Below are 27,197 nucleotides of genomic sequence, written 5' to 3' on the forward strand. Positions count from 1 at the left end.
ACTGTGAAGCTGGCACTGATGCAGGCTCAGCTGAAGGGCGCAAAGGGGTTGCTCGTGAGCACTCCTCTGAGCACTAAAAGGTCAAATGGGACACCCTACGGTCTCATGACCACGAGACTGGAAGTCCACATCAAGTGTGACATTTGGGACAGGGCCATACTCATAATTACCACTTCAGAAGTGGGAAGTAGGATATTTCTGATAGCACATGAGGGCAGCATAACTGTAGAATCCTCCAGTGATGGCCAGAGTGGAACACAGAGGAATATAAAAAAATAAAAAAACTATTGGCTACTATTGGCATAGATTTTTGCAGAAAACCAGTAGTTGCTAAATGCAACTATCGTCACTGATTAATCTGTAAAACCGATATATCGGTCTGCCTCTAATTTACAGTGCATCCGGAAAGTATTCACAGCGCTTCAATTTTTCCACATTTTGTTATGTTACAGCCTTATTCCAAAATGGATTAAATTCATTATTTTTCTCAAAATTCTACAAACAATACCCCATAATAACAACATGAAAGAAGTTCGTTTGAAATCTTTGCAAATTTGTTAATAATAAAAAAATAAATAAAATAAAAAAATAAATAAAAAAACCCTACATGTACGTACGTATTCACAGCCTTTGCTCAATACTTTGTTGAAGCACCTTTGGCACCAATTACAGCCTAAAGTCTTTAGTATGATGCTACAAGCTTGGCACACCTATTTTTGGGCAGTTTCTCCCATTCTTTGCAGGACCTCTCAAGCTCCATCAGGTTGGATGGGGAGTGTCGGTGCACAGCCATTTTCAGATCTCTCCAGAGATGTTCAATCGGGTTCAAGTCTGGGCTCTGGCTCGGCCACTCAAGGACATTCACAGAGTTGTCCCGGAGCCACTCCTTTGTTATCTTGGCTGTGTGCTTAGGGTCGTTGTCCTGTTGGAAGATGAACCTTCGCCCCAGTCTGAGGTCCAGAGCGCTCTGGAGCAGGTTTTCATCAAGGATGTCTCTGTACATTGCTGCATTCATCTTTCCCTCGATCCTGACTAGTCTCCCAGTTCCTGCCGCTGAAAAACATCCCCACAGCATGATGCTGCCACCACCATGCTTCACTGTAGGGATGGTATTGGCCAGGTGATGAGCGGTGCCTGGTTTCCTCCAGACATGACGCTTGCCATTCAGGCCAAAGAGTTCAATCTTTGTTTCTCATGGTCTGACAGTCCTTCAAGTGCCTTTTGGCAAACTCCAGGCAGACTGTCATGTGCCTTTTACTGAGGAGTGGCTTCTGACTGGCCACTCTACCATACAGGCCTGATTGGTAGAGTGCTGCAGAGATGGTTGTTCTTCTGGAAGGTTCTCCTCTCTCCACAGAGAAACGCTGGAGCTCTGTTAGAGTGACCATCGGGTTCTTGGTCACCTCCCTGACTAAGGCCCTTCTCCCCCAATCGCTCAGTTTGGCCAGGCGGCCAGCTCTAGGAAGAGTCCTGGTGGTTCCAAACTTCATCCATTTACGGATGATGGAGGCCACTGTGCTCATTGGGACCTTCAATGCTGCAGACATTTTTCTGTACCCTTCCCCAGATCTGTGCCTTGATACAATCCTGTCTCGGAGGTCTACAGACAATTCCTTGGACTTCATGGCTTGGTTTGTGCTCTGACATGCACTGTTAACTGTGGGACCTTATATAGACAGGTGTGTGCCTTTCCAAATAAAGTCCAATCAACTGAATTTACCACAGGTGGACCCCAATCAAGTTGTAGAAACATCTCAAGGATGATCAGTGGAAACAGGATGCACCTGAGCTCAATTTTGAGTGTCATGGCAAAGGCTGTGAATACTTATGTACATGTGATTTTTTTCATTTTTTATTTTTAATACATTTGCAAAGATTTCAAACAAACTGCTTTCACGTTGTCATTATGGGGTATTGTTTGTAGAATTTTGAGGAAAATAATTAATTTAATCCATTTTGGAATAAGGCTGTAACATTACACAATGTGGAAAAAGTGAAGCGCTGTGAATACTTTCCGGATGCACTGTAGATAATAATAAAAAATAAAACTAATTATACACGTACAGACACACACATACATACATACACACATACACATGGGTAGTGCAAATCTAATACAATCTGTTATGTACAGTGCAAATACAAATCTGTTATGTACAGTGCAAATGTTTTTTTTTTTTTTTTCAGAGGAATGAAATGGCAGAAGAGGTTGGATGTGTTGGATAAATATAAGAAAGATTAAACTGTGTATTGCACATAGTTATTGCTCAATGGGGCAATTTAACTGTTCATGAGATGGATAGCCTGAGGAAAAAACTGTTCCTGTGCCTGACAGTTCTGGTGCTCAGAGCTCTGAGGCGTCAGCCAGAAGGCAACAGTTCAAAACGATAGTGGGCAGAGTGAGTGGGGTCCAGAGTGATTTTTCCAGCCTTTTTCCTCACACTGGAAGTGTATAGTTCTTGAAGGTCTATTGAAGATCTGTGTGAAGATGGGGGGCAGGGGGCAACCAATAATCCTCCCAGCAGTCCGAACTGTCCTTTGTAGTCTTCTGATGTCTGATTTCATAGCTGAACCAAACCAGACAGTTATTGAAGATGGGGGGCAGGGGGCAACCAATAATCCTCCCAGCAGTCCGAACTGTCGTTTGTAGTCTTCTAATGTCTGATTTCGTAGCTGAACCAAACCAGACAGTTATTGAAGTGCAGAGGACAGACTCAGTGAATGCTGAGTAGAACTGTATCAGCAGCGCCTGTGGCAGGTTGAACTTCCTCTGCTGGTGAAGGAAGTACAACCTCTGCTGGGCCTTTTTCACAATGGAGTCAATGTGGGTCTCCCACTTCAGGTCCTGTGAGATGGTAGTGCCCAGGAACCTGAATGACTCCACTGCTGCCACAGTGCTGTCTAGAATGGTGAGGGGGATCAGTGTTGGGGTGTTCCTCCTAAAGTCCACAATGATCTCCACCGTTTTGAGCGTGTTCAGCTCAAGGTTGTTTTGACTGCACCAGACAGCCAGCTGTATTCTGGAGTATAGCTGGGATGATGGTGTTGAAAGCTGAACTGAAGTCCACAAAAAGGATCCTTGCATATGTCCCTGGTCTGTCCAGATGTTGCAGGATATGATGCAATCCTACAGTATGTTGACTGCATCATCCACAGACCTATTTGCTTGATAAGCAAATTGAAGGGGATCTAGAAAGCGTCCAGTGATGTCATTCAGGTGGGCCAACACCAGTCTCACAAATGGTTTCATGACCACAGACGTCAGGGTGACAGGTCTGTAATCATTAAGTCCTGTGATTTTTGGTTTCTTTGGGATGGGGATGATAGTGGAATGTTTGAAGCAGCATGGGACTTCACACTGCTCCAGTGATCTATTGAAGATCTGTGTGAAGATGGGGGCCAGCTGGTTAGCACAGGATCGAAGACACGCTGGTGAGACGCCATCTCGGCCTGAAGCTTTCCTCATCTTTTGTTTCTGAAAGATGTGGCTCACATCATCTTCACAGATCTTAAGTGCAGGTTGAGTAGCAGGAGGGGGGAGGAGGGGGGGTTGCAGGAGGTGTTGGTGTTTGTGTGAAGTGAAGGTCAGAGTGGGTGTGGGGTGTGGGGTTGGGCCTTTCAAATCTACAGTAGAACACATTCAGGTCATCAGCCAGTTGTTGGTTCCCTACAGGTTAGGGGGTAGGAGTCCTGTAATTTGTGAGTTGTTTCATGCCACTTGTTGGAAGAAGATGAACCAGACAGTGATCAGAGAGTCCCAAAGCTGCTCTAGGGACAGAGCGATATGCATTCTTTATTGTTGTATTGAAATGATCCAGTATATTTCTGTCTCTGGTTGGGCATGTAATGTTCTGTTTGTATTTGGGCAGTTCACATGTGAGATTTGCTTTGATAAAATCCCCAAGAATAATAATAACTGAGTCCGGGTATTGTTGTTCTGTGTCTGTGATTTGATCAGCTAGCTGTTGCAGCGCTGTGTTCAAACAGGTGTTTGGTGCGATATACACACTCACCAGAATAAACGAGGAAAACTCCCGCGGCGAGTAGAAAGGCTTACAGTTAATAAAGAGCGCTTCCAAATTAGGATAGCACATCTTCTTTAACGTTGTTACATCTGTACACCAACTTTCATTGATATAAAAGCATGTTCCACCGCCTCTCATTTTACCCATTAACTCTGCGATGCGATCCGCTCTGAACAGCTGGAATCCCGGCAGATGTAACACGCTGTCCGGAATGGCTTCACTCAGCCAGGTTTCTGTGAAGCACAAGGCAGCAGAGGTTGAAAAGTCCTTGTTTGTGCGGGTGAGGAGATGTAGTTCATCCATTTTGTTAGGAAGAGAGCGGAGATTCGCAAGGCGAATACTTGGCAGCGCTGTTCGAAATCCGCGTCGACGGAGTTTGACCAGCGCACCGGCTCGTCTTCCTCGCCTGCGTCTCCTGAACAGCAGAGCTGCGCCTCCATCTAAAATGTCCAGCAAAACGTCTGAATATTCGAAAACCGGGAAAAGATTGTCTGGTACATGCTGTCGAATATTCAGCAGTTCGTCTCTGATAAAACTGACTGGAAAAAGATTACTAAACACAGGACAAACAAACAAAAACAACAAAAGAACTGAGGAGCTCCACACCTATTATAAACATTTATAATTAAACAATATAATTAAACAATTATAAACACAAAGCAGATCTACAGTATCATTTTCCTACAGTAGCCTATTTAAACTGCTGAGCATGGCTTTTATCAGAAAAGACCACAATAATAAACAAATAATAATAATTTTGAGTTTCAATAATGTTCTTTCGTCATTGTAAAGCGCATTTCACATGAGTTGAGTTGAGGCGTCAACGCTCCGTTCAACGTCAGCGTCAAGCGCCGCATTGCCCTCCACATGACAAGAGTTGCTGAAAGCGTCACAAAGGGGCGATTTTACGAGTTTGCCAGGTAAAAAAGCGGGAGGTGTGCATAATAAACACTGAAAACGTGTATTTGGAAGAGAGAAAAAAGCTCGCAGTTGCTTTGATTGCAGAAAGTAATAAAAGGACTCGTTTGTGTTTAGGTTTAAGCGTTATCTTGGTGAATTTAAATTAGTTCAATAACTGGGGACTCTGATATTCGTAAACGATAAGGTAATATTGAATTAAAAGAAATTATGAGACATTCAAATGTCTCTTCACAAATTTGGACAGTTTTTAAATATTTCTTGTTGCTTAGTACTCTCAAAGACATTATTGGTGAAGCAAAAACGTGTGTGAAAAACACTTTGGTGTAAAGTGACGTCACTTAAGACCCTTAACGCGTATAAATATCAGTAACATTTGCACATTAATCATTGCTCTTCTCAATCACAAAAGTGACCGATTGTGATTTGAAAACGGCGAATTTCTCGGAAAGGTGAGGAGTTTGGATCCCTGAAATTATTATTTTTTTTCCTTCATGCATTTATTTATTTTGTGGAATTTGATAATTTTTCACTGTGGTTGGGAAACACTGCACTAGTGTATTAACTTACTGCATATCACTTTATCATGGTTTTGTGGATGTATTTTGTAACTGTCCTGCTGGGGGGAAAAAAAATCTTAAGGTGGTTGGCTGGTTTTAGCTGGTTGCCCAACCTGGCCAAGCTGGTCAGTTGGTTTGTTTTAGAGGGGTTTTGAACATGTTTTAACTGGTCGGACTGGGTGACCAGCTAAAACCAGCCAACCAGACTAGTCTATCAATCTGTCTGACAGTCTGCCTGACAGTGGATCTGTCATTCTGTCTTATTATCTAGCTAGCAAGCTAGCTAGTTGATTGTTTGTCTTGCTGTAATGTACTAGTTTAAACTTTCAGACCAGGTTTTATCAACCCAACATAAAAATGGTCTTGATGAACTTTATTTAGTTTATATTTTGTTCATTTTATTGCTATGAGAGAAATTGTCACCCACTTTTGACAGAACTGTTAAAAAATTGTTATAACTTCACTGAATCGACTCAGGTGATAAGTTTTCCTGTGGAATTGCACACTTAATCTTATTGGTGTCAAAAAGATGAATAATATCTCTCATTACTTTGGGGTATTTCATACATATATTATATATTTTGTTTCATTTGTGATATGTCTATGAGAAAATAAGTCATCAGTGCCTTCTTGTCACAAATTTCTCAGAATTCCGGCACCTGTATGCACACCTGTGCGCCAAGGTCTTTTTTATTAAATTTAATAATATTATTATGAATATTTATTTATTTTTTTGTAACTGCTAAGCACTCAGATTCAGCTGCATATGTACAGTATCTATTTATGCTGCAAAAGTCAAGGGGAGCAAAGCATGCACTGAGTCAACAGCACTGTTCAGTGTAGACACATTAGGAGCTGAGAGAGACAGAAAGATAGAGGAGAGAGATTGATCACGGTTGGGTGATGGTTGTGGGGCTGGCATAGCTCACTGCTTACTGCTGGGGGATGGGGATGAGAATTCTGGGAGGAGTTTAACAGTGACCTCATACTACATATATTGGAAGTCTGAACCGGCATTTACTAAATATTCCCTTTTAATCTAACCGCAGTACAACAAAAGCTTACATCTATTCAGCATCTGCCAATTTGACTTCTGTATCCTTCACGGGTCCAACAAACGACGTAGAGGTAGGTAAAATTCCACTCTGGGCAGCTTTTATTAAGAAAGGCTTTTGCTCGTGCAGACTATGTATGGTGAGCGTTCGACGCTTTTGAACAATTATTGTATTTGGATTTTCACGTTTTCAAATTGTCATTAACATCACGCATTTGCTGTGCATTGTCCCTTTTGCGTCTCCCGGACATTTTGTACGTCTCACATTAAGGAGTACCGTCTGAAGACGGATAAGCAACGATTTGCCAAATTTAAGACATTCTCCTGAGAGTCTGAGATGCTACATTATATTTTTTGTTAGCCTATTTGTTGGTATTCAAGTCGAGTTGCCTATTGACGTTTTCTCTCTGTGTACGTGCGACGTTTTCCAATTTATCCAGGATGCTTGTACTACATCGTTTGTGGAAAAGGATAATTGAGACAAAAAAAAAAAAAAAAAAAAAAAAAAAAACACAATTGTACAGGTGTCTTAATAGAGAATATTATGTACTGTCTATTGTGCCTCAGCTTGAAGTGTCAAAGTATTGTGCACAATGTATAAAAATGTATATATTTATTTATTTATATAGGGCGACATATACTGTTGGCATTATTAAATTAAGCTAGAAAATTATATGAATGCACATTCTTCTTAAATGTCTTCTGAAGGCTAAGATGTATTAACTATGTTTCGTGTTAGATGATTTAAACAGTCTTATAAGGGCATAATAGTAAAGAGCGCAGTGGTAGTTTTGCATTTGGGCTATTCGAGTGGGGGCGGGGCGAATGAGCGGTCGTATTGCAAAGATGCTGAAAACACGTTACAGCTTTTTGCTGAATCTACACTGAAACATCATTATTTCGTTATATCATTATATCTAAGATTTATGCACAATAAATGTTCATTCCCGACACTATGATTCAAAAACGGTGAAGCGGCTTTAAGACATCTCTCAGCTGTATATTTTGCTTTGGAATATAGGCCTTCACTTGATTTTGAATTAAACAATAGGCAACATTGTGCTGATATCATTCTCATGTGTTTAAATGTTCATCCCGGGATTTGGGGGTAAAGAAGCAAGGCTCATATCTTTGCTATTTTCCAGTGGCACGTGAATGCCCATGCTGACATACTATACATCCACTTACATGATCAACTGCCAGAAGCATGAGAAGCATATGGCATGTCCTGTTATTCATGGATGTGTGCTGCAGACAAGCTGCTGCAGTGGTGTAGGCATGCATGCTTCATGGCCCATTTTATGATGCTACATTTAGTTTTTGATATTGCTCCCCCAGTAAACACAAATGCATTCACAATTGATTGACCGATTGATTAATTGATCAACATTTTATGATCCAAATTCTCAGAAATTTGTTTTGCGCCAGGCTGAACATGGTCATCACCATCATGTGATGATGCCAATTAGCCTAGCAGAGAGGTATGCTGTCCGGATTATCTTAATTGAAATAAACATATTTGCATCTGTCAAGAATGATGTTTATTATCAATATACACTACGGGTCAAAAGTTTTGAAACACTTGACTGAAATGTTTCTCATGATCATAAAAATCTTTTGATCTGAAGGCGTATGCTTAAATGTTTGAAATTAGTTTTGTAGACAAAAATATAATTGTGCCACCATATTAATTTATTTCATTATAAAACTAAAATTTAATAAAAATAAAAATAGCGTTTTTGAAATTGATGACTTGGACCAAATAATAAAGAAAAGCAGCCAATAAGTGCCCAACGTATAGATGGGAACTCCTTCAATACTGTTTAAAAATCATCCCAGGGTGATACCTCAAGAAGTTGGTTGAGAAAATGTCAAGAGTACATGTCTGCAAATTCTAGGCAAAGGGTGACTACTTTGAAGATGCTAAAATATAACATAGTTTTGATTTAGTTTGGATTTGTTTTAGTCACAACATAATTCCCATAGTTCCATTGATGTTATTTTATAGTTTTGATGACTATTATTCTAAAATGTGAAGGAAAAAAAGTATAATAAAGAATGAGTAAGTGTTTCAAAACTTTTGACCGGTAGTGTATATGTTGTTCTTTATTCACTAAAGTGATATTAAGAATGAGCCTGATAACTCATTGATTACAGTAAGTCAGATTCTCTAGTCTGATTCCTCAAACTGCTGTCATGCACCTTCTATTTTTTACAAATGATGTAATGACATATAGAGATAGCTGACAGACACCTCTGAATTATCACATGTGACAGGTCAGAACTTGAGTATAGCATACTGATGCATTGATGATTTAAACCAACTGATGTGATTTTATGCTGACATGACACAGCAAAATGGGACTACATGAAATAAAAGAGGACATTTAAGCATAAAAGCACTGAGCTGAAAAGGACATTTTTTGCTCAAAGAAGGTTACCTCTGAGCTCACATAATAATGAATTTATTTAACAAATAGAGCAGGGGAATCTACTACAATACAATGGCTTGTCCTCTAGATAAAGATAGAGCGACAGAGAGGAAAGGACAAAGGAGAAAGGAATAAACTGACAGAAGAAATTGGGTGATAAATTAATTGGAATTACATATCCATTTTATGATGCATGAGCATAGATTACCTACTGCAGAATATGGGATCTATTCTGTACTTAAAGCTTGTTTATCAAGTCCATACATTTTTTTTTTTTTAATAAAGGAGAACTTATTAAAATGGCATTTACTACACTTATTGGATATGTCAGTACCGAAACTAATGCAATAAAACATTCCAACTTCATAGAAGAGAATAACAGGTATCTTAGTGTAGGAGCATATAAAGTAGTCTTTAATACCTACAACCGTACAGTGTGAATTACCCTCATAAGAGTCCACTTGGCCATAGCTGTAATCATAAGCAAGATAATGATTAACTCTTCAATGGTCTAAGGGTCATTTTTGACCCGGTACAGGTAAAGAATACTTTATAAATACAGCATAGTGGTGCACTCAGTATTATTTTCCCCATTAAAAAAGTTTTATTCCTAAAAAAATGAATTGTAATTTTGAAACATATGCATAAAATCATGAGCACTCACATGAGATGAGGACTCTAGTCATATCAGTAACCTTATAAAAACTGTTTTATTCTACATGGGGGAGGAGGCACCCTCATGGGGGCTGCCATTTTAGAATCACATGACCAGCTGAATACTTATCGCTTAATCTCAGTAACTGTCTTGTTATTGGACACTTTCACTCTTGGATTAAATTAATCATGGATTATTGTGAACAGTGAATTTCTACAATGGCAACTGTAGCTGAAAACTATTGATTTTGAATGATGCTGCATCCACACCACTAGCTGTCACTGTAAGTCCAAAATGACACAAACAAAATGTTACTGAGTACACCTTTAACTGAGAAAAAATCTAAACGGTCTATTTTGACCCGTATCGGGAAAAACAGTTGTGACCTTAAACCTTCTGACTTTCTGGATGTTATGCAGCTTAAAATAGTTATTTGTACATATATGAATCAAATTTGAACTAAAAATATTTCACATTTTCTCAAATTTAGCCCCTAGCCAGCCCCATACTGTTCTCTAGCCACCTGTATCAATAATATGTAGTAAATATGTTTACTAACAAATGTATTACCCCCAATGGTAAGACCAATTGGATGTTCTTTTCTCTGAAAACATTAGATGTCAGAAAGAACAGTTACAGCACCTTCTTAAACCCCTGTAACACTACAACAACTTGTTTGATATTAGTGGGAAGCAATGGATTTATTGCAACAGATGTGCAACGTTTACCCATTTTAACTGCTGGAAAAGGCAACAGAGATTCATTTTTTAATTAGACATGTTCTAGATTTGTCTAAAATGTACACTGTTGATTTTCTACAAGCGGAATGAATCAGAAATTGTTGTAATATATATGAGATAATATAAAATGCCCAAAGTGATTGAAATACACATAAAATGAGACATCCTTTGCCAAGTTTTTAAACTTATATATATTCAGAATGTAGCCCTTTTTTTCCCAATCATTATACACTTTGGGGCCACAACAGAACAGATTTTCGTTAAGGGGGTTATACAGTAATCAAGAATTTATGCATTTTTAATGGTTTTAAATACAGGTCAATAATGGTCCAAAGGACAAAAGGAGGTTGCAGTTTCTTAAGACAATAGGAGGGATAAGGTGACAATATAGGGATCAGAATTTTTATTTATTGTATATAGTAATAATTATACACTGTGTATTGTATTTTTACATTTTTTATATTTTACACCTTTATAGTGGAGGGAGACAGGAAATGATGTAAGCGTAATACTATATGTGTAATTTGATAATTTGACTGTATAAAATGCTTAATTGTATCATGGCTTTAATAGAAAGTGGGCATAGGGTTCATCTAGGTATTAATCAGTTCTTGGTTATATTAAAATAAATAATAAGTAGTCATTTAGCAGACACCTTAATTTTATTTAATTGTACTATTTTACATATAAGAAATGCACAGTGCCTTTGTGCTCACAGATCCCTCCTCATGGTGTTTGAATTTAAAATCTTTTGGCATTACCAGCCCAGATCTTTAACAACTAGTCCATAGCACCCTGGGCTGTGGTATGTGTCTTCAATAAATCAGGAAGATCCCACCAATGCTCTGATCATCATCTCCCAAGAAGTATTATTATCTGCTGGAACACCAGTACGCCACAGAACGTGTAAAACAAACAAGAGGTTTAGCTCAGCTGAGACAGATCGTGTCCTTCCACTTTTCATCAGGAATCCTCACCTTGGTCACCTACACTGATTCTTTGTTTTTTACTCCAAATAAGTTGAAAGGATTATTTTGCTTCCTGATGTTCTACTTTTTCACAATCATCCTCTTCTTCAAAGGAAAAAAGAAGTGTCATGAACATTCATGATGTTTTTGGTTCATTGTGATGTAATTGTAATAACTCTGCCTAAGGCCAGTTTATAGTCTATCCCATGGAGAGATGACAAGTACTGATATAACAGCAGAGAAGGACTTCTTTCGCATTTATAAAGCTTATTTGAGGATCCGTGCACAAGATACAGTACTACATGTACTATTTTTAGAAACACGTATAATTGGTGCTAATGCCCAAAGAGAGGTTTTACAGGTTTATGTATATTTTCATGTTTCTTCAACTGAGCTAAACAATTTAAAACAATCTTCTGGACCTCATTAAGGGACAGTTATCCATCTCAAAAGACTCCACTAACCTGATGGAATTTGCTAATTGCCCCCTTGATATTGCATTCTCTTATTTTCTGAGCTAAATTAATTTGGGGTTAATAAGGGTTACCTATACATAGATAGGACATTGGTTAGGTTAGAACTAGGCTAAGACATTGATTCAGCCCAGTGGAAATATCAGACATCTGTTCAGTTTAAGCGAACTATCCCATTGCAAATGCAAGGACAAATGAAAGACTGAGAAAGACAGTCACATGGAAATTTAGAAATCAAATATTGTATGGCAATTGGCAAATTAACCATGAATGAACAGTTTTTGTCACAGGCTCACAAAGTGCTGGCAATACTTGTTTGCAAAACCCAAATAAGCTTTCAGAGATGGTTGGGCTTCCTGCTACAATGGTGCATCAATGGAAAAGTACCAGGGATTTCTCAACCAGCATGGGCCCAAAGGGGTGCAAACAATGTTTTCTCTGTGACTTGTTCACAGTGATGCTCCCACTGCACAGATTTTCAGACTTTCAATCCCTCTGACATTCACTACCCATGTATGCGTGCCTGCACACATCTGCTTACCCATCCGCTCCATCTTCCCCTAGATGTCTCACACCATTATTTCCCAAGTCCCTTCAAAAGAATGTGTTTATTTTCCACTGGGAACTAGGGCAATGCTGTTCAGTGATAATAATAATAAAAAAAGGATTAAGGGTTCTGGCAATAGGAGGTGGAGATATCTGTGTATGTGTGCTGGCAGAGGGGTGACTGTCTAACATTTGGGCACGGTTACAAGTTGCCACTATTGATGCCAACCTACTGCCATGTTGGCACGGGAAGATAAACACTGCGACATTTAGCACAAAACCTTGCATTGCCCTGAGAGTCACTGTTCTATGCTGAGCTGATAAGGACCCACAGTGTTTTGTAATTGGCCATCTTTAACACCCTGGGCACATAAAATAGCATATCTACCACTTTGTCATCTGTTATAGGGGAAAGGGGAAATACGTTGAAAATAAAATATCACATGGAACCTATTTTTGGAAATCTAGGAAACTTACCTCAATTATAAAATGCTGCTCAAGTTGGAATCTCATAGTAAATATTTTTCCATGATTGACTGTGTCTCCAGCTGTAAGGATGAAGATTGAAAACAGCCTGCCATGCTCTCAGCTCCCTGAGGCCCCTCCACAGACTGGGCTACAGTTTACAGTGGCAACAGACGAGGACTTTGATGACATCATGGCTATGAGCAAGGATATCTATGGTGGCCTGGACTACCTTCCCTCTCGGTATCAAGCCTGGCTGCAGGAGAGCAACCGCACTGTCATTTTGGCTCGCAAACAAGGCAAAGTGGTATGAAAACACATTGATATTATGTAGGTTTTGCAGTGCATGTTCAAGGGTCAATCCATTATTTAATTTTGAAGATTGAGTTTTTCTTGTTACAAGCAGCAGTAAGGAGGCACACTGTTGGATAATAGGTTCAGAATCAAATGGAGAGAAGCTACAAGCAGCATTAAACATACACCAAAGACTGTCCACTTCCTTAGATATAAAACAAATGCATTGTTTGCTCTTTATGCAACTGCATTTTCCAGATTGCTCTGGAGTCAGTATGTGTTATTGATGATGGGGAGACCATGCTGGTGGAAGGGCTTCGTGTTGCCCCACAGGAGAGGGGGAAAGGTGTGGCAGGGGTTCTTCTCCGGTTTTGCTCTCAGCTGGTTAAGTCCAAGTACCCTGAGGTTAAAGTCAGCAGATTGACCAGAGATGACCAATTGGGGCCAAAAGACTTCCAGAAGTACCGGCTTATCACCAAACAGGTAAGGATCACCAAATGTAAACATTTTGCTCAGATAAGGTTTGGATGTTTTATCTTTAATAAAAATTGCTAAAGCCGCATTGTCTTTATTCTGTCACTTAATTTATATATAAAGGGAATTCTCCTGGTGCGCTTCCGTGCAGAAGACTTAAAATTACGCCTTGCTGATCTTGGGCCTAATATCAGTATTGCTGGGGAGGGTTCTTCCCCAACAAAAATCCCAGTCCGTTTGGAGCCTGCAGAGGTGCATCAGCTCTTCTTAAGTGATGTTCTAATGCAGGATGTCCTCCCCAATGCCACCATCGTTCAAGATTGGCAACCCTTCAAGCCTCTTCCTAGCAACATGGCCATTCTTCTGAAGAAGGACATTGATTGGATGGTTGATGATGCCATGCATCCAACCATGGTCAGCCTGTGCACCTTCCCATTCCGTGTGCCAATTGGTGATGACTGGTACTACCTTAACATCGACATGTTTGGCAAAGACCTAGTGCTGGCCATAAAGCAGCTATTGTGCCACCTAAGGTGCCACACTGGCGCTCTAAATGGTTATGTGATGTGTCAGGTTTTCCTGGAACCAGCACTCTGGAAACCTATGGCGGATTTCTTTAGGGTGATGCTTAAAGTGGAGTTGGTGAAAGAATACACCGAGCAGTGCGTTGTGGAGTCTGATGTTGTTTAGTAAAGGGATGACAGCAAAGTGCAAGGAGCCTCAGAAACCCCTTCCCTTAAAATTAGACAACAAACTTACATAAACAGGAGGACCTCCTTCAAATATGACACTTAAAAGAAAATTAATACATCCATAAAAAACATCTAAAATATCTACTCAAATGGGACATTATTCTGCTTGATAATAGAACTTTCGTGTAGAATTTAATTTAACTTAATTTAACAAATTAATTAATTAAAAAGACATATATTTAATGGAAAAACAAACAAACCACAAAATAGAAGCTTGTTTAGGGAACCTAATTTATTTCCATATGCAGCACTGTGAACAGCGGCACTGACAGTTGGGACAATTAGAGACATCGTCATGTGCTCTGGACAAAACAGGAGCAGTAGCAGATTAAATAAAAATGGGGACCCAAATGATAAGGTTTGTCCTAGGTTCTCCCATTTCTGTTGGTGTCATTGGCAGTGAATGCATATTTTCTCATACTGAGTTGCGAAGAAAACTGCACAATCTTTAGGGCACTTTATGATCAAAAATGTGATCTCACTTTAGTGTCTGTTGCTCTTTCAGGAATTTGGCACTGTAGCTGCTAATACTTAGAGGAAAAAATATTTATGTTTAATTGGAGACTTCACAGGCTACCCATATACAGATCTAAATTGCCAATCTCAGTACAGTTTTATTAAGACTTTTTTTTAATTTTTTTTATTAAACTTAATTGAAATGACTAAGATTGACTCATTGTGAAAGTAATCTCAGTTTAAGCAGTTTTGCTATATTAATTTTTTTAATGCTCTTTAAATAAAAAATTATGTAACTAAGTTTTAAATAATGTTTCCTCTAAAAGTACTTTTCAGTGCTTATAACTCAGTGTCTAAATATGTCTAGCTGAGAACTTTGCTTGCAGTCTAATTTTATTTTATTTGTATTTATTTTTTATGTACTTGAACTTATTTGCTAAAAATATGTTGTCAGCATTTGTAATTAACTGTAGATGCAAAGTGCAATTTCAAGTACACTGGAATATTGTTAGTTGTACATTAAGTTAATTAATAATTAATTTAATTAATAACTATTAATGAAAAAGACCATTTTATTTGATTCAATATTTATTTCTAAATTAATGATAAACTGACTGATACTGTTTGAGTTATAGGATGACATTTGAAAATGACATTACAATACAAATGACAGTAAATATTATTAGGTGTATTTATAGTACATATATATATATATATATATATACTGTATATAATACATGTTTTTAAACAAAATGTTATTTTAGTTAAGACATCACTATGTAGTCAATAATGATTCTGTTACATTTTAAGTATGATTTAGAAGAAAACCGACTTAAGGATATTAATTTAGGATCAATGATCCAATGTAAAAACATAAGATAATTCTTTCATCAAAACCCATTACCCCTGACATTTTTAGAAAAGCTTTCATTTTAAGGACATTAAGAAATTATCCCAATGAAATTAACTTTAAATTTATTTTGCAAAGAGAGACAACCTCTTTGTCTTCCGTGTACTTGTAAGATACATCCATGGAATCTGGAAAACCAAACCCTTGTATTCTGGACAGTTGAAAACCTCAGCTAAACAAGAGGCAACCACTCATCCCTCTGGAAAAAAATACAAATAAAAATTGTAAGGATAGTTTATTTCCCTTTTTAAAGATGACAGTGACCAGTTATCCATTGGAAAAGAATGGATGAAGTCACCAATGCTTCTTTTCAAGATTCTGACATACCATCTTCTCTTGACCATGTCTTCGTAGAGAAGGATGGTGAAGAAAATATCGCAATATTACCAACAGTATAACCCAGAAAAAGAAGAACAGAAAAAAGCCTTCAAACATCCCCAGATCCAAATTTAGTTAATTTGCCCCAAAACCAGATTGCTGCATGCTCTATCCCTGATGTACTATGCCAGAATGAGTGTGTGTGTGTGAGAGTGAGAGTGAGTGAGAGTGAGTGAGAGTGAGTGAGAGTGAGTGAGAGTGAGTGAGAGTGAGAGAGAGTGAGAGAGAGTGAGAGAGAGTGAGAGAGAGTGAGAGCGTGAGAGAGCGCGAGTCCACTTTAGCAAATGCCTTCCCCTATGTTCCTCCAATGGTAAAAATTTTGAAGTTAAATGAAACAAAATATTTTATCATCTAAAACAAATTATGTTTCTGTTTTAACTTCATTTGCTGGACTTAGAGCTGTTTTATGAACTTTGCTGGACTGTTTTTTCAACATCCACTGACAAAAAGGTGGCCTCCTATCCTCCTTCATTTGGACAGCTGCATCTGGAACTTGTATTGCGGTCTGTATTTATAAAGGGCAAGCAGGCAGCCTTTTTTGATCCTGGCAAATGCACATATACATTTATGTATGTGTTGTAAGGAACAGGAGATCATTGTTAAACTTCTTTCATGGCTGAAATCTCAAAATCTTTAATGTCTGATATGTGCTTTAAGAGAAACATTTTCAAAATCTGTTTCAAAATATAAGGTCACAAAGCACAAAAAAAAAAAAAAAAAAAAAGGATTAATTCTTCAGTTTTCAATTAAGTAAATTTAACCTTTAAAGTACACCCTTGGTAGTAACTCAAAAGTGTCTATTTGCCTTTAACAAATAGCAAGTGAACTTCAAATTACATTAGACGCAAGCTTTTGTCTCTGATATGCTATTTTTGATTTTCCTTTTTTTTACACCTCTTAAAAGCACACATCATAATTAGACTTGATGGTTTAGAGTCCCAAAATGTATATGGTTTGCTGGTTTTGTTGTACATATTGCAGTGCATGTACTAGATTTGAGTGCTTTGTATTATGCGGTAGAGGATTTAATCACTGTCCTATATTTAGTTGTTAATCTCTTTTTGTCACTTTTTTTTTCTAAAAAATTAATGTGAATGACCTTTGGTAATCCAGTTATCATTGAGGAATATTTTTCATTTCTTTTTTACTTTTACCTTTAAACTCCACCTTCTTTTTTTGCACATTCATTGTCTACAGTAATTGCCTTTTTGGGTATTTTGTGAATTGTGTAGGAGGTTGTAACCCTATATATTACACAGGTCCCAAAGCCAGGCTAGGGCCACGAGACCATAAAAGGTTAGACGAATGTGACCACCTGATGGTGTAGAGATGTAGAAGATACACTGCCTCCTGTTTCACTGGCAAACAAAGAGTGAACTTTAAACCCATTTCCTTCAATTATGAAGTGGCTTTTCACTTTCTTTTTCTGGAATGGAAAAATAAGATGGGCCATAGAGGGAGAAGAGAGATCCAGGGTTATGCTTGGAAAAAGTGAGGATGTGATCCAGATCATGTTACCATTCTAAAAAAAAGAGTACACTCATTTGTTTTGTGAAGATGGTAAAGACATGAGATTGCTTGACAATGCATTATTTGTGGCAAAAAAGGGAAATCATCGTTAGCACAAGAGGTAATTAGGCCTGGTAGAAAGGGAAATATCGGTTTATAATCAGCTGTGTAGGTAGACCAAATAAGAGTGTCCCATCATGAACTGTATATTTCCTTGAGAGATATTTCCTTTTTGTACCATACTCTCAGTGATATTGTAGTTGCACATTGCCTGGTTTGTTAGACTCAGCGCTGAAGTAAAACCATGGGTGCTGAGACATAAGAAAGCCAGTATATATAAACAAGACTTGTTATCCTGTATGACTGTGAGCCAGTTAAAGTTTCAGGGTTTTTCTCCAAGTAATTGAAACTTGATATAAGAGTGTTATCTTGCGTAGAACAAGGGTTCACCCCAGATTCCATTAACCTTCTACCTGATCCCCTTCAGCTTGACACTGTAGAGGGCCACATGGAAAGAGTGAGCAGGAGAAGTTAAAATAAGAAGGCTGGGTTCCAGTCTTGTCATACTAATGCACTGTCCACTGTTTTGTACCTATTCCTGATTTTTATATTCTGTTCATTTGACTATATTCGATGGTTTCCTTTGTTTTTAATTTTACTGACTGCTTTGTAATGATTTGAAGGGCTACAATATATACAGTATTTGTATTGAAACTTGGAAGCAGCTATGTATTGCATGTTTGGTGAACGAAAATGAAGGCAAAACCACCAGGGAGATTTTCTATTCCAAGTCATCTTTCAAACATTACAAAAGTGAAAACTAAACTGAAAGCCGTATATAGGCTACATGAGTTGAATTGCTGATTTGCACTATCAGAGCTCCAACTCTGCTTCTCCCTTTGTTGTTTTCCTAAGAAAACAAACACTGTGGTTGTACACAGACTCTTCTCAAATGGCTAAATCACACAGGTCTTTTCACCTGTGGCGCACTATGCTATTTTGTTAATCTTCTGCCGTATTTAGGGAGAAAATGCAAGTGGATTCCAATGCAAAGTATATATTATGTCATGCCATGTCAGAAAAATCTGACTCAGATTGGATTGTCTATAGCATACTGAATTTACCATTCATCTAGCTATTCGGATGTGCTGCACTTTATACTGTAGATATGTAGATATTCCTAAGCACACTGGGGGATCTTCATTAAAAAATCTGTGTGGACCTGTACCAGTCATGGTCATTCAGTGGATCGGTATATATATTTTTTGTAATGGTTCATTGAAAAGGAGCATAGGTCTGTCTGCATAATGTTTTTAAATGTAAGGATATTTTTTTTGGTTTGCTCCTGACTTGATATTTATAGTGGTAATACAGCTCCTACTTAATGACCATGGTCTGAATGAACCACATGTCTGAAACCATTTGGTTGGCCTGATGGACATATTAACCACTATCAGTAAAGTAGGGACTATGATTTCTACAGACCTCAAGAAGGTGGTGGTTTGAATGTCATCCATTCTCTTGATGCAGCAGTGGTTTTTGAGCTTGTTTTCACTCAAGTCTTCCCATTATCCCTAGATACATACTGGGTGAGGAATATTTGAAAATAACCTAGAATGGGAAACTAATGTTCATGGTGTTTACACCAGAAAATATATTTCTTGAAAACTCATGGCCAACTGTTAGTCAAGAGGGTGAATACATTTTAATGCTATTCAAAGGCATTTTCATTATATGATAAATAGTTTTGTTTTTAAGCTTTTTTATTACCCAATATGGCTGCTTATTATCAAGCAGTGACGACTAATGGAAAAGTATTTTAGTGTTTTGTTAACTTTGTTTCATTTATTTATTTATTTTCCAGAAATTGTGAGATTTGAAGAACTATTTTAAATACAGTGATTTAAAAAAAAGAAAAAAGAAAAAAAAAGTATAATCCACGAGAGCTTTTTGAAATGTGCATGTTGTGTGAGTGGGTGGAGAAGGGCTTTAGTGGCCAAGTTTACACTGCACACAATAACCCTGTAATGATACATTGACATTTAGAACCAACCAATCATATTGGAATTGGCAGCAATGAAAGAGTTAATGGTGTGAGTTTAGACTGGTTGGCTTTTTTTTTTTTTTTATATTTTTATTTATTTATTTTTTTGGACTAACACTAGCCATATACATACATGATAAACAATTTTAGAGACTATATACTTTGTTAACTGTTTAAAAAGATTGCAAAATCTGCAATGAACTTTTTTCTTTTCACTTTTTGCTTGCAATGTACTATTGTTGTAATTGTGTGCATCTCTATATACCTCTTTTTCTTTACATACTTAACAAATAGCTTACCTTCAGCATCTTAACATATAGAATATCTTTACAAATGTTTCCGAAACTAAAAATGTTCACTTCAATTCAGCGTTACAGCAGCAGTCTTATTGTGTGTGTGAACTCTTGACAGAACTTTAACACTTAGCCAACCCGAGTTGCTATTCTTTATGTTAGTATTGTTGTTGTTTTTTATTTTATTTTAATATTTTTTCTTTTTTTATAGTAATCTGATGACAAGGATGGAAAAAGATGACAAAGATTTACAGGACTAAAGCAAAAAGTTAAATTGAATCATCATTACAAATCCTGGCTGGTAATCTATTTTTCACAAATTATTTGCAGATTTTTTTCACTGCCTTCACTGCATGTTAAGTGTTCCAACAAATTTTAGTAAGATATTGTAAATGAAGGATCCTGAAGCAGATCCATGTGTAATTAGACATTTGGCATGAAGTAACCATACGTTACTGAATTAACAGATATGCCAAAGGCCATTAAACTAGGCCATGTGCACATATATTGTTACATTAAAATACACAAATTAAATGTGTTTATTGAATATGTACAGGAGACAATATGACTGAACAAAGGATTTATCTATGTAAATAATTTACATTAAAAAAGCTTAGTTAACCTATGATGTCAGAGCTATACCTCTGCACTCATTTGTGAATCATAATTCTATTTACAATTTTCCAAAGATCACGTTTAATGCAGTAGAAAGCTAGGAGATAATCCCCCATGAAAACACACCTATGATGTTTCCATCTTGCCATTTAAAAATGCCCAAACCCATGAGCTCAGTACACAGGGTCTTTCACAACACATTACTCAAATGTTTGAATTCTATTTCTATTCTATATGGCTTTCATTGAGGTCCTTCATAGGTATTCGAAGATTTGAAACTTTAATCGAACTCTTTGTATTGCAGTTGTTATGACTGCAATATATAGTTGTTATACTGCAAAAAGACATTGAGGTCTTTCAGAGTTTCTTGGTTAATGTCATCCTTTTGTTGTTTTTTTCTGGTATTACTTTCATTTAACCTTTGAAAATACTGTTTGTTTTGTCAAAGTATTTGTCATTACCATTGTAACACAGTGGCAGTAATGAACACTTTAATAGCAATAGATGTAAAACAAATGATGGCAGATAACAACTTTATATTTATCATGTGGCTTATATTTTTGATCAAATGAAATTGTTAAGGGACTGATGAGTTTTTAGCTACTTGTAGTTTTAATGCAGTATAAGGATGAACAAAATGTTTCCAAATAGCATAGTTTAGGTCTGTTATTCTAAGTGATGCTTTGAATTTATGTATTAGTATAATAAGTATGCTTTATTTTCCAATGGTTAATCAAACTTTAGTGTTAGAGATATTTGTGTGTTTGTCTATCCAACTGTATAATGTATTGCTATTTAGCAATAAACCAACAAACAAAGAAACAAGAAAAAAAAAAAAGAAAAGAAAAAAGAACCCCTAATACAGCCCTTAAACAAACAATTCATCATTAATAATGGGTAAAGGGAGTTAAATTGAAAAGTGATACAAAAGGAGTAAGGTATATGACTGGAGATTTTTTGTTCTAGTAAAAAGATAAAGGTCAATGTTACAGTTCCACAAGGATTTTTTTTTAATATACAAAACCAAGTTTAACAGCAAATGCACAGCAGATGCTTTCAAAGAGACTTACATTACAAAATAGTACACAAAACACATGACTGACAATTACCAAGACAAGCAGCTGAGAATACATCACGCTTGCTAAACTAGGCTTTAATGACCAAGAATAAACTCCTTACAACTGCAGGTAAAATTCAATATATATATATATATATATAAAAAATGTCTAACCTGGTCATTTCAGTTTTTGATTTCTAGCCAGGTCACTTGGCAAGATATTACTAATTAAGTTATTTTTTTTATTTTTTTTTTATTTATTTTTTTGTGTGTGTGTGTGTATTTAATTTTTCATTCATTTTTCCACAAGGATTGTGGAAATGGAAATGAGAAGAGGAAGGTAATTATGGATTTATAGTCACTCCTTTAAAATCTGCTAAAATATTGCCAAAAACCTGTGTTGCTCAGTGACAATTTATTGACCATGCCAAAGTCTAGTGCTCTGTCCTTGCATTATTACACATTATTACTCATAAAAATGATACCATGCACCATATAGTATTATAGAGAATGCATGCACAGGGCAGCACATAAAGTTAAACAAATAGGCTTCATAAGCAACAAATATGCAGACACAGGGAAGAGCAATATAGGTTGGTAAGGAGTGAGATAATGGAAACAAAAACAGCTCTAATGCAGTAGGGCAAGGATATATATATATATATCAGGCAACAACAAATGGTGAGAATGTGAGAATCTTCTTTGCCGAACCATGCTGATGTGCAGCTGTCACTGCAATCTCACATTTCTGACCTCTACTTTACTACTGCTCCAAAAGAACAAAACAGTTTCTCATGGAACAGCATTTATTAATAAACACACTTGTGACAATGTGAGCATCTTAAATGTTCAGTTAAGGTATTATAGCTCGCTTTGGACAGATAGAGAAAATGAGAGGTGGAGAGTCACTAAAGATGGATTTAATAGAATTAAACCCATGCCATCTGTCCTCAAATTCAAATCAACATTACGAAATTTAAGAACCAGGGTTGCGTTGCCCAAAAGCATCGCAAGCTTAAGTTGATCGTAGAGACCATTGGCACCAATGGTTTCTACAATCTACTTATGTTTACGATAGCCCTGGTTGTTTTTGGCGGAGACATATTATAGAAGTCAGCAAATAAACAATGCTAAGTAAGATTGAATCATTAATTATGATTAATTAAATCGTAAAGTTAAGAAGAGACATGAGATATTCAGTCAATTTAATCATTTTCTGAATTTTTTTGAAAAGCAAATGTTAGATAGACTTGACTTTTTTTCTGTATTGGACTGTATGACACTCGAATCAAGCTTATATACCTAGAAAATAACAAAAGGCCAGGTCCACGCTAATACATTTTCGGTTAGAAACACATTGATTTTGCAATGTGTTTGCTTCTCATCCACACTCAAAATGGAGACTTTCGAAAATGCTTTCCAATACTGCATACTTTGTAAAACGATGATGTTAGGAAACTGAAAAAGGAGTTTTCAAACTCAAACGAATCAGTGTGGATGTGGCAAAAGAAAAGTGAAAGCTGGGAATGTAGAGGAATGCTAAAATAATTGTCTGAAGGAGTGTGGTAAATGATTCCAACAATCGCAACAGTAAGGATAAATATTTATACAAATATTTATCCTTACTGTTGTGATTTTTGGAATCCCATTTAAACAATAAGGATAGAGCTACTGTATATTTTGAATAGTCACGGCAGAAGGGCATTGTTACGCATAACACAAAGTGAAGCCTTGAGTGCCTTAATCCTTTTATAAAAAGGTTAACACATAATACAAATTTGAAAGGCACACATTTATTAAAATTTTGTTTTTTAAGTATAATCATTAAATGCTATTCTTCCATTAGAAGATACTGTATACTAGTGCCTAACAGTAAACAGTAGGCTATCAGAATGTTGCTATGTAACAAAAATAGCAATCAGCTATGGGTGAAGCACAGTGATCAATCAGCATCTAGGACCAGAACTGTCCATTTCATAATGAAAATTAGGTCCAAGTCATTAATGAGGTATCATAATACTAAATGAGGTTAAAGCAAACTAAAAAACAAACCACCAAACAACAGTTCTTGTTAAAAAGAAAGAAAGAAAGAAAGAAAAAATAAACCATTAGCGTTATATAATTGCAATGACCTAGACAACTTCAGAGTGGAAATTACCCAAACTCCATTTCTTGCTATGCACAACTGAAGGGGGATGGGAAAAGCATGGTGTAGTGCAGCACAATAAACTGCAGTGTAGAGGGGGACTTGGGGGTCAGCCTGTGTGTGTTGGAGTGGGGGTGGGGATTCTAGCCAATCCTGATCCAATTCTGGGGGGATATTAAAGGCAGGGCTTAGGTTAAAAGGTGGAGAGGTGGGGGAAATTGGATCATATGGTACATACTAGGTGGCTTCATCTAACTCTCAGTAGACATACCAAACACATATCATCCAGAAAGACAGAATGTTAAGTAATGACAGCAGGGTGATGGATATTGTGTTGCACAAATGCATTATGCAACACCTGCCCTAACACCTCCCCTCAGCCCTATACTGTATGGCGCTTTAGTGAGTGGATATAAACAAGCAAACATGCTTCACAAAATTTCAAGCTCAAAACATCATATAGGCCTCCTGTATATAGAACAGCAAGACAAAGAGATAGCAGATGTCTTACAGTGCAGTCCAATGCAGTGCATGAGGCAGCCAGAAAAAAACTACACCTCCACATGCTTTAACTTCCACATTATGTCAAGAGAGGTTAGAAAGTCTGTGAAAATCCACCGTTTTAAGAACGAGTAATAAATCTGCATGCGTGTGTGCAGTGCATATATTCTATTTATGATATATCTGCATTAAGCAGTGCTAGTCACCATTCACATGAAACACATACCACACTCTAAGCACACCTGTCCATTGGACAGATGGGCAAGGGGGAGGGGTAGAGGTAGAGAGTGAGAGAATGAGAGAGAGACAGTGGGACAGAAAATGGGTCAGAGGAAAAACCAGATGGTACAGAAAAAGGACGTACATGTCTAATAGAAACAGAAAAGAAAATAATCAAGCAGACAGGATTTTAGAACTAAATACAAATCTGCAAGGGAACACTGACAATGTTAATTCTAGATATTACTTTAAGCTCATAAATTATAAAACATGCAAGACAAAAAAATAAATAAATAAATCGTGACAATCAGATAAATCACAATCTCATACCAACAATGAATTAGAGTCATTTTGAATACACGTAAGATAACCAGGGACACAATATGACACTCTCAATCACCAGTTTAAGATTTGGGTACTGTGACAGAGTCCAATTGTAACACTGTGAATATTTCCCTTCTCATGTAAGTTTGAACTGTAATTATCAGTGTGTATATTCACATTAGCATCCTCTCTCTCTGTGTCTGACATAGTCCACATTGATGAGAAATTATTAGGGAAAATTTATAGGGTATATTTTTCATTTTCTTACTCCTCTTTCAATGTGAATAAATAATTATTCCTGAAAGGAAACTACAAGAAAGGAATCTCTCCTTGTTGTAATTATTGTTTTGTCTACTTTAAATTAACATATTATGGGGCACGTTATGATGTAAGGTCACTGTGAAAATTAGGCAAACATGCAAGGTGATAATCTATTATTTTTACAACTCTACCTGTTGCATAAGGAACATGGAAGCAAATTCTAATTCTAGAGTTGTGTGAGCCTTTATTTAGTCAGAGAGCTTTCATAACTAATTCAGACTGATGAATAAATTAACTGGTAGAAAGCCAGATAGACAGACAAACATTATACATTGGTATGTATAGATGTATATAGTAGATGTATGTATAGATTTATAGATAGATGTATGTATGGATGGATGGATAGATAGATAGATGTGTTAGAATTGGTTTATGCTGTATGCAAGCATTAGAAATATTTCAAAATAATCACAGTATAAAATGTGTCAGTGTATTTAAATTAAGTTAGGCGTAATGCCTTATTTAGCACATTTCAAATAAATGTTACAAATGTCCCGGGGTAATGTTACAACCTGGTATGAGGACAGTTGTAACAAATGAGCTCCTTGTCTTCACACACTAATTGTGGAAACTAGGAACTATTTATGTAGTTTTTTGGCATTTATTTTGGTTGGTAGAGAAAGAAAGGCATTGCATGTGAAAAATGCACTCAGTATTTGTGCAGTAAAATAAATAAATAAATAAATAAAAGGTTTATTATTTTCCAAAGATTTATTTCAAAAGCTCTGAATGGTCATTGAGGGGAGCAGATGTTAATGGCTCATAAATAACTCAAATGGATCAGTTAAGGGTCAGACCAGGGTAGTTGTGTGTGTGTGCATGTGTGCACATGGTGTAGACTGGGTATAAATTAGATCATAGTCATTTTTAGAAGCAGATGGAAGGAGGTTTTATAGAAAGAGGGCAGTGTGACCTGCACACTTACAAAATTTACCTTCTAAAATGGCTGATTTACTTGCTATTGCCAGGGATGGGATGATATGGTTTTCCCACAATTCGGTTTGATGCTCGATTTGAGGTTCATGATTATCTCAATTTGATATGATAACACTTAAATGACAAAGTATGACAGGACATTTTTTTTATTTTTTAGAAAAATGTTTAAGCAAAATGCACAGTATAATGTGCATTATGAGTAAAGTTCTTTATTACACAATATAAATGCTCAAAAATAATAAATGCTTCAAATAATAAAGAATTTCTCATATACTGTACCTTTCTCTATAAGAAAAGATCACTGTGATGAGGAGGAGGGCGTGGCTGGGCCGTAACGATGGATGCTTGGCGCTGAATCAGCCCACTCAGCAGGAGAGGGATAAAGAGGAGCCAGGGTTGCCAGTTCGAGAGAGAGACACAAACAGCTGCTGTGTGTTTATATTTGTTTAATTTAATTTATGTAATTAATGTTATGTTGACTTCTGCCGGTTCCTGCCTCCTCTTTGCCCATCCTTTACCCGTTACATTGGTATATTGGAGGAGGGATGCACTGTTGTGGAGTCCTCACCGCTGCTGTCCACCAGGCGAGGAACCGTGGCCGTCTGCCAGGAGACGGAGGAGTCGCTGCTAGGAGCTGGAGGAACCGCTGCATCCGACAGGAAAGGGAGGAGCCGTTCCATCTGCCAGGGGTTGGAGGAGTGGCTGAGGACCAGGCAACGGCATGTCCGGAGACCGGCGAGCAAGTTTTTCCTCTCTCTCTCTTCTCTCTCTCTCTCTCTTTCTGTCTCTCCCCATTGCTCTTTCCCTCTCCCCTCTCCCTCCCCTCGTCTCTCCCAGGGCTCCAGAGAGGCGGGGAAGACCTGCCGGCAGTAGAACGTCCAGAAGAGCAACACCGTCATACCAGAGGTTTCCCCGGCCTGAATCGGGCGGCGGAGGAGTGTTACAAGGTGGTGGGCTTGGCCGGGCTCTAACAATGGACGCCCAGCGCTGAATCAACCCAATCAGCGGGAGAGGGATAAAGTGGAGTCAGGGTTGTCAGTTCAAGAGAGAGAGAGAGACATATGCAGCTGCTGTGTGTGTGTGTTTATGTTTGTTTAAGTTAATTTATATAATTAAAGTTATGTTGACTGTT

At 37.4% G+C, this 27,197-nt stretch overlaps 1 protein-coding gene across 4 annotated transcripts; it reads left to right on the forward strand.

The window, feature by feature from the left end:
* The first annotated feature begins 4,929 nt into the window (after positions 1–4,929).
* On the forward strand, positions 4,930–27,197 carry LOC127446388 (histidine N-acetyltransferase-like). 4 transcript variants are annotated; one of them, XR_007898210.1, is made up of 5 exons: positions 4,930–4,945; positions 12,920–13,143; positions 13,389–13,613; positions 13,728–20,247; positions 26,358–27,197. XR_007898210.1 is itself a non-coding variant. In XM_051707299.1 (4 exons), exons 2-4 carry the CDS (start codon positions 12,928–12,930, stop codon positions 14,292–14,294), a joined length of 1,008 nt encoding a protein of 335 aa, XP_051563259.1. In that variant the 5' UTR covers positions 4,930–4,945; positions 12,920–12,927; the 3' UTR covers positions 14,295–21,561. The 4 variants fall into 4 exon arrangements, 2 of the variants coding, with proteins under 2 accessions (XP_051563259.1, XP_051563266.1); XR_007898211.1 differs by having other exon boundaries at positions 26,363–27,197; XM_051707299.1 differs by lacking the exon at positions 26,358–27,197 and having other exon boundaries at positions 13,728–21,561.

Source organism: Myxocyprinus asiaticus, chromosome 1 (assembly GCF_019703515.2).
Source record: "Myxocyprinus asiaticus isolate MX2 ecotype Aquarium Trade chromosome 1, UBuf_Myxa_2, whole genome shotgun sequence".
Taxonomy (NCBI): Eukaryota; Metazoa; Chordata; class Actinopteri; order Cypriniformes; family Catostomidae; genus Myxocyprinus; species Myxocyprinus asiaticus.

Bases quoted from the DNA above. Each gene is read 5' to 3' on its own strand.
- LOC127446388 (XM_051707299.1), top strand. From the start codon at position 12,928: ATGAAGATTGAAAACAGCCTGCCATGCTCTCAGCTCCCTGAGGCCCCT. The intron at 13,144-13,388 runs GTATGAAAACAC...TGCATTTTCCAG, and splicing joins CTCGCAAACAAGGCAAAGTG to ATTGCTCTGGAGTCAGTATG. The intron at 13,614-13,727 runs GTAAGGATCACC...TTATATATAAAG, and splicing joins ACCGGCTTATCACCAAACAG to GGAATTCTCCTGGTGCGCTT.